Source organism: Capsicum annuum, chromosome 7 (assembly GCF_002878395.1).
Source record: "Capsicum annuum cultivar UCD-10X-F1 chromosome 7, UCD10Xv1.1, whole genome shotgun sequence".
Classification (NCBI taxonomy): domain Eukaryota; kingdom Viridiplantae; phylum Streptophyta; class Magnoliopsida; order Solanales; family Solanaceae; genus Capsicum; species Capsicum annuum.
This window is the reverse complement of record NC_061117.1, coordinates 204,184,987-204,193,621: the sequence shown is the minus strand read 5'-3', so window position 1 is coordinate 204,193,621 and position 8,635 is coordinate 204,184,987. Positions and strand designations below refer to the sequence as shown.

Here is an 8,635-nt window from a genome sequence, read left to right as displayed (position 1 = left end):
CATCATACGGCAATCACGTTAGCATATTTTTTTAGTGTGGAAAACAAAAAAGTATATGTTCAGTACTCCCAATAGCTTAAGAGTCAGCTTTCGACCTACTACCATTGGCATGAAACATGTTTACTTAAGTTTGATTAATTAATTAAAGATGAAACGTCATTGTGGTCATATTGATGTATAAAGACACTCTCTACAGTTCCTATCAGCAAAGTAGCCCGGCCATCGCTTTTCTTTTAATAATCATTATGTTCGCACCAACTTTCTAGCACCACAATTAATTCCACAGAATATGTGCTACTTCCACCAGCACGAATAACAAGTAACACAAATAGGAACAATTACATAGTGTGTTTGTATCCATTGAACTTAAAATATAAGATCCCTCATAGTTTCAACCCACTTCATTGATCACTAGATCACATCCTTGTGTGCCGCCATGTTATCACTTAAAAACTTAAACTGTTGTGCTTCTTTTTCCATTTTAAGTTCAATGATCCATTACCCAAAAATTCACGAACCCAACTAATAGGAATTTGCCATAGGGAGATAAAACGGTCTTCAACAAAAGGTTATCCATTTTCAGAACTTGAAATCTGGGACCGTTGTTTCAACTATTTCATCACACCACTTTTAGGTTAAGCTATTGTTGTTGGGGCCTATTCATTTCTGCCTTACATTACAAAAGTCAATAGCAAGCCCTGAAGGAGAGGTTGCAAATATGTGAAAAACTCCAAAACTAATTAAATAGATAAATGGTGAACCATAAAATTAAATAAACCTACTTGATATTTAATCCTTTAAATCTACACAATGATCATGAGTTATAAGTAGTTTGTGGAACTAGAGCTACATATATTGAAGGGTAATCAGTTGGATACCCTTCGTCAACACCCTTTGAAGAAATTTTTTGCAGAAGTAACCAACCCCTAGGCTAAATGTTCTAATGTTAACACTTAAAGAAATTCAAGTTTTCAAGGTGAGTTGCAAGCAAAGATGCATTTGTCCCAAGAAATAGAATATAATAGGAGCAACTAAGCTAAGGACCAGGACCTCAGCACGACCAAGCCTGCGCCCCCCCCCCCCCCCCCCCCCTCCGCGCCCCAGGCTTGGGACCATGCTCGAGCCCAGGACCCCCTCCCGCCCTAGTCTCGGGAACGCGCCAGAGCACAGGACCCCAGCCCGCACTAGGCTTGGGACAGCACCCGAGCCCAGACTCCCTCCCACCTGGCCCTAAGCTCGGGACCACGGCCAAGCCCAAGGAACCCCCTTAATTCACACATGCAATAGATTAAACATAGGATGAATGGTCTGACTGGTAGTTGTAATCACAATCAATGCAAAGAAACCTAAACCAAGAGGAAACATCAGTCGAGGGAAAATCATGACATCTTCTCACCACATTATTGTAATATACTGCACGCAAGTAGGCATACACAACTGAGAAAAATGAATTCCACTGCTACTGACATCATTTCTAAGCATTTGGTAGGAAATTTGTTCTCATAATAGTCACACACGGACATTAACAGCAACAGGAATCAGGAAGACCGAAAGCATATAGAAGAAAATATAATACACCTGCCAAAGCTAAAATCTATGCATCAAGACAGTGGAAGAGCGGATATTTCAGGATGTTAAGTGGACACGTCAATCTTTCCAATTTTAGCCCATATAAAAGGGAATCGTATCAACTTTGCAGATATTTTTGATTATTACAAATACATTGCACATGAATTTCTACACATGAACTGAATGTCAGTAAAAAATAGTTCGAATATTCTAAAGATAAACCCGAAACTTGTTTCCTGCATACTCGGCTGAGCACAAAATCATAAAACATTTTTTTCCATAAGAAAGAGAGGACGTTGTCAAGAAGCAACCATCACTTGGAAATCAAAGCCCCAACAAAATGTTAATAGGTAAGTAGGAAAAGAGCAGATGAATTTAGTTTTCCTGCTTATTGCTTGAGTTTTTGAAAGGTTGATGATCTGCTACTGATGTTACTATATTCAGGTATAAAGAACAGATCACAGCTCTTTAGTACCATAACGAATTGTACCAGCTTAGCGCAAAACTAAAACGCGGCTCTCTTTTCATTGGCGTTTACATTATGTGAACCCGTGCAGAGTGCCACATCAACACAATCAGCATAAATAATGCTCTCCAACTTACTAGTTGAGCTTTTGACACATCGATGAACGGCTACTGATATTACTAAATTCAAGTGTTAAGATTTAGATACTTTTGCTTTGACTCAAGCCCGAATCAAGGTGATATTGTTTATTTTATTTCATTGGAGCACTATCCCGAAATACACCTTGAGAGAATTGCAAAAGAAACATCTCCAAATTCAAGATACAATTTTTTAGCCAAAGCAAGTTCAAAGACAAAATGAAGCACAAAGAAACAACCTTTTTTCATGAAGATTTGATGGCATCGACAAAGCCAGTACTGAGAAGCCTCTCCACATACTTTCCCAATATATCCACTTCAAGATTAACCTTCTGTCCCACTTTCTTCATCGGAATCACCACATTCTGCTGCGTATACGCCACCAACATGAAGTTAAAACAGTCCTCTTCGTCAAACACATCGACGACAGTCAAACTAGTCCCATCCACAGCAATGAATCCTTTAGGCACAATATATCTCAAAATCTCCTTCACAGTCTTCACCTTCACCCATAAAGAATCCCCTTCAGGTTTGAGTTCAACAATCTCGCCCGTCCCATCCACATGTCCCTGAACAAAATGACCTCCCATTCTAGTACTAGGCTTCAAAGCCCTCTCCAAATTCACCACCGACCCTTGTTCCAATTCGATCAAAGAAGTCTTCCTCAACGTCTCGGGAGCCAATCCAACACTGAACTCCAACTCCCCCTTATCGAAATGATCCACCGTTAAACAAGTTCCATTAACAGCAATACTGTCACCGAGATTAATGTCCTCGAGAATGAGCTTCGCTTGTATCTTCATAGTGAAACTGTCGGGTTTATCGTAACCGAGCTGCTTGATTCGGCCCATTTCTTCAACTATGCCGGTAAACATGGAGGTAATTGGAGTCGAACAGATGCGACGTTGTTGGATTGTTATAATAGGCCTGTCGATAAAGATTCGAGAAATGGGAGGAGATTTGAGAAGCAGGGGGATTCTTCTGAGGTGCGGGGAATTGGAGGGGGTGGGTAGTAGATTGAAGATGGTAGGGTTTATTGTAGAGGGGGAGATGGAAGAAGGGTTTAAGGGCTTTGAAGCAGAAGCAAATGAGAAGGAAATTGTTGCCATTGCCTTGCTTGGTTCTCTCCTCTCACTACTTATAATTGTGTTGACACTTACATTTTTGCAGCTCCGTCTATCCATCACATTTTAAATAGTTAAAAAAATTATTGAATAATAATAATAATTAAAGAACGAACAAAATAAGTATTTTTTAAATCAAAGTTGTACCATTGAATATAGTATACTTTTTGTAATATAGATGAGTAAAGATGTACCCACGATATTTTTTCTCTTTTCTTGTTTTGAAAATATTAATTATAGTGATTTTTTATTCTTCATTTTATTTTCTTTTTTAATTTATTTTAAAATTCAGATTCTTTTTATTTTTAGTAAAATCTAATATTTTAATTTTTCACGTCATATATTCAAGATCACAAAATTTTAAAAAAAATTATATCAAATTAACATAGATTAATAATTAATTTAAAATGAAAAGAGTATTATAACTAATCTATAATCTATAATCTATAATCTATAACCTATAATCTAAAATCTATAATATATTAAAAGTTTAAAAGCCTTAGAAAAGTGATTTGAACTTTTTGGCCTTCATTAAAAGACTCTCGACAAAACAGTCTTTTCATCATTTTTTTTAATTTATTATTTAATTATTTTTATTATATTAACTAGACTCCTAAAATATATGAAAGGAAGGAGAATCAATTAATATTTTCCTTTGAACTGATTAATTAGAAAAGTACTTCTAAAATATGATAAAAAAATACTCTTAAAATAAGATTCTTAATACTTCTATAAATATTGAGATGCACGTTAAATTAGAAAAAAATCTGATTTACTTATTGGGAAAACATGATTGTTGGTCATCTAACTTGATTCAGTTGTATGTCTAGATTGGTGAATGCTTAATTTTCTAATACTCAACTTCTTCACTATTTTTGTCAACATAATATAATTCAACGTGTGTATATATATACATATATTTTTTTTATTTTCATTCAAGTCATTCTTTAGTATCAAAATTTTCTCTCAGATAAGAATTATTCCATCAAAACTAAAGCTTTGGGATCACTATTGTATTATTTTATTGTAGTTTACAGGTGGTAGATGAATGTCGGTCGGCTTTGAGTATTTTTTTAGGTAAAAGTTAGGTTTAATTGTATTATTTTTATATCTCTGTTTTGAGAATTTTTTTGGTGTAAAGGTAAAGTTAGTTGTATTATTTTGATATCTCTATTATCGTATTATTTTGTTATAGTTTAAAGGTGGTAGATGAGTGTCAGACGGCTTTGCGAAAATTTTTGTGTTAAAATTAGATTTAATTGTATTGTTTTGATATCTCTATCATCGTATTATTTTGTTGCAGTTTACAGGTGGTAGATGAATGTCGATCAGCTTTGAGATTTTTTTTTTGGTAAATGTTAGGTTTAATTAAATAAATTCTCCAAAAAATATTAAATTTAATTATTGTATTTATTTTTATTATTTAAACAAATATTCTAACGTTTAAACTCAATAAAATAAAATACAAGCGCGAGGTGCGTAGATGTAAACTAGTTATATATTAATAATGTATAGTGGCATGAAATAGGCCTGCAGTATGGTGATGCATGATAGAGGCGGAAGTGGGGGATGGAAAAGCGTATAATCGTAATTTTTCAACTAACATAATGGCATTTTAATATTTTCTTATGAACTGATGTATGTTCGGCTCATTTACCTCGTATAGCAGACCGTTTAGCGACGTGACTATAATAAGCCAAATATTGTTTGGTAAATACACCACCAAAGGTCATGCCACATTTTTGTTTCTATATTTCTAAAAAACTAAAATTTATCATTAAAAATTGTTGGTTATAAACCTCACCCACTTGGTTTGTGCATCATCATTCTTATCAAATGAAAAGAAGCAGAAGAAAAAATAGTAAGAACGACAAATAGGAGGAAGATTTTAGCAAATTAATACAGTTAAATTTCTCAGTGATATTATTTATTAGAAAATTTTATGATTGCTATGAAAATGTGTCATTATATTTATATATTGATACAAAATTAAAAAAAGCATAATCTAAAAAAGATAAATATTAATAATCTTTTTCTCGTGAAGTAGTAAAATAACTAATGTGTACTATTTAAATAGAGTTTTTTTGTTTAAATTAGATTTTTTTACTTAAAATTTACTATGTACATGACATATGATGATTGCGTTAGTATTTTACTTTGTGCATAATATATTTTTTATAAAATATTATTATATAATATTTGAGTAATTTTACAAAGAGTATAAGAGTTATTGTTGCTATAATGAGGTGACATTATTATAGATAGGTCTAATTGTATGATATTTTTGAAATAGTGAGTATGTTAATAGCTTATCTGATCAATTATTTAAGAAAAAAAAATTATTTTAAAAAAGTGAGGTGTTCAATCAAAATTGTTGGAGAAAACAAACACTATGTTTGTGTAGTAGTATAATTTATTTTTTAGAGTCTATTGGAAATCAGCTCTCCATTTCATCTCAGTTTTTTTCCTTTTGGTTTAATTTTCAAATTTTCTCATTAATATTTAAATAAACACATAATCTTTACAAATTGGGTTAGCCCAATCCAAATGAATTCAGAAAAATTAAAATTGACCCGGCCCAATTCAATTAGAGTTATTACATATATCCGAAGTTTAGGATTTCCCAATCTATTTCCCCCTTTTCTCTCACTCTATCTGCTCTCTGATGTCCCCGTCGCTTATCTTCAACTTTCATTTCATTCTTTTTCATCTGTGGGTGATTAACACCTTGCCATAACAGCTGCATCAGTGTATCCTTATCAGCAGTAATAGCTCCTCCTTTGACTATTTTCATTCTACTTCTTCTCCCTTTGATTTCTTTTTTCTGTGCATTTCTTCAGCTGAGATCTTCGGTGGATGGAACAATACTTGCCTTTTTGAGCTTCGTTGAAGGGTCTATTAACCTGGATATTGTTACCCGCTCCAAGTACGTTGAAGGGTCTATTAACCTGGATATTGTTACCCGCTCCAAGTACGTAAGTAACCTTTTGAGCTAAGATTATGTTTCTCCTGCCTGTGCTAAACTCCTCCAACCTTACAGATGCAACTGGGATGAAGATACTGAGATGCTTGGACTCACTGGTATTTGGAAAGTAACTATCATCCAAGTTATGCAATACCATATCGTGGAGACCCTTCCCTTTTGCTGCGAGTCCAATTTGTAGGCTGTTGTAGAATAGGCTAAGTGACTCAACATTAACATTGTTTTTGTGGCCTTGCATGGCTTGTATATAGACGTATGTGCAGTTTAATCCTTAGCCTGATCAACCCCTCACCTCCTCTGTGGTGACAATCTTAAGTATGGTATTTGTGCTTTATCACGAAAAAGGGTCCTCTTTCCTTCCTTTTGAATCTATTGAAAGTTTGTGAATGTTTGTGAATGTGAACTCTTTGACCTCAAATGCATAGTCAACAAAGTAGTCTGCTAATCTGTTCCTTTCCCTCAAGATATGCAGATAATGCACTGTTGTATGTTGTAATAAACTCCATACCTGCATCACTTTGTTTTCTATGTTCCATGGACATCCCCACTCTTCGCTTAAAATCTTCAACATGCTTAAAGAATCTGTCTGTATTATTGCTTTGCTTATGTGTTCTTGATTGCAATGCACTGCTGCTTGTAGAATAGCTTCTGCCTCTGCATCTATATTTGTAGTATCATCTATATCTGCTCCTTTTGCATAAAGCAAGTTCCCTATCTCATCCCTCAAACAAAAAACATAAGAACTTGACCCTGGATTTCCTTTAGAGACACCATCTGTATTGTACTTAACCCATCCCTGTTGATACGGGTACGATCATGATCGGAGTCCAATGCGTCAAGACTCGAGCTCGGGGGGCTGCCCATCCAAGGAACAAACTTTGAAGTGTAGAGAACAAGTCCCACAAGCTCCAAAACTGTTCACTGTTTATCCGCATTCACTGTTCATTCGCCCTTTGCAAGGGTTTTTAAGTTATTTGTAATAAGTTAACCTAGGTATAATAGAACCTCATTAGGTCATTTTTGGAAAATTTTTGGAGAATATATTTTGTAGCCTCTTTGAGAGTCTTTAGCTAGGTGGAATCCTTGGACAAGGTGGAATCCTTGTGTTGATCATTTGCTTAGAAACAGAGATTGCTTGGGAATTTCGGTTCCCTTGAGATCACGTAAGAGATAGGCTTAGGTTGTGTGTGATATTAAATGTCCAAAAGTGGAATAAGCTTTTGGGTTGTTAATATTATACCATCCCTTTATCTATCTATCTATCTTTACTTTCTTGTAATCGTTTGTCTATAACTAGTGTAATCGGTTTGTGTTCTTTTCTTGTAACCGTGTGTTGTTATTATTGCATCTTGTTCATCAAGTGTTGTTGCTGTTTTAGTGTGTTTTACTCTTGATTTCACTTCCCTTCTTGTTCTTCTTGCGAACCCGAGAGAGGTCATCAAAAGAGTCCATAGTTCTTGAACTAGTGGACTGATTTTGGTATTTGTGTTGTTGTGTTCTTGGGGAGTTTGGTATCACCTGTTGAGGAAAATCCCAATTTATTTTTGTTACCTTACTCTGATTCTGTGTCTTGCCAACTTTTTCAATATTTCAGTCCATGTATTAGGAAATTCTTGATATGACTTTCTTACTTTAAGCATCATTCTTATATTCCTGATGATATTATGATGTACACTTAGCTCAGCGGTCTGCTTCCCTTCATGCTTCACTCTGTTCCTCTTTTTCCTTAGCCCCCAAATAGTAATGCTACTAATGGCAAGATAATAGCTCCTATCTCTGGGTCTGACATCTGCATTTCCATGCGATAATTGTTTCTCTAAAATTTAAGCCATGTATATTTATACCTGAAAAGAAGAGAAGTAGGATCATGTCCTGTTAGCAATAGGGGATCTAAGAAACACATATAAAATGATTTCTTGAGCATGATTAGTACAACACCAGCATTTAGTAGGTCCTTCCACTCTCCATCTTTTAATAGCCTCCTCTACTGGTATTTTCCCTATCCAAATTCTCCACACTAAAAAAGAGAATTTAAAAGGTAATCCTCTTATCCACATCTCCTTAAAAATATGGCTCTTTTCATTCTTTAGCCTTATATACTTCCATGCTGACTTCACTGTAAATTTTTCATTAGTTTCCAACATCCAAATAGGTTTGTTCTCTTCCATATTCACCTCCGGACCTTTATTTTGATCATCACTTGATTAGCAATTTTTTTATACCATTTGTGTCAACAAATTAGCATTCCAGCTTCCCTGCCTTACCAAATCACTTATCTTCTGATATCTGTCATCCCATTCACAATCTATTTCTGTTATATTATACAAATTACCAAGAGATTTTCAATTATCCCACT

The 8,635-nt window shown here is 34.6% G+C and overlaps 1 protein-coding gene and 1 long non-coding RNA gene across 2 annotated transcripts; one reads left to right on the top strand and one right to left on the bottom strand.

Annotated features, from left to right (window-relative positions):
* Positions 1 to 2,263: 2,263 nt before the first annotated feature.
* On the bottom strand, positions 2,264 to 3,395 carry LOC107855039 (riboflavin synthase). The gene has a single exon (XM_016700029.2). The coding sequence runs from the start codon at positions 3,354 to 3,356 to the stop codon at positions 2,418 to 2,420; it is 939 nt and encodes a 312-aa protein (XP_016555515.2). The 5' UTR covers positions 3,357 to 3,395; the 3' UTR covers positions 2,264 to 2,417.
* Positions 3,396 to 5,910: 2,515 nt separating this feature from the next.
* LOC107855009 lies at positions 5,911 to 6,682 on the top strand. Its single transcript, XR_007057752.1, has 3 exons — positions 5,911 to 6,061; positions 6,137 to 6,267; positions 6,337 to 6,682. It is a non-coding gene; the product is annotated as an uncharacterized LOC107855009 (long non-coding RNA).
* Positions 6,683 to 8,635: the final 1,953 nt, after the last annotated feature.

Coding starts and splice junctions, on each gene's coding strand:
- LOC107855039 (XM_016700029.2), bottom strand. CDS start 3,356: ATGGATAGACGGAGCTGCAAAAATGTAAGTGTCAACACAATTATAAGT.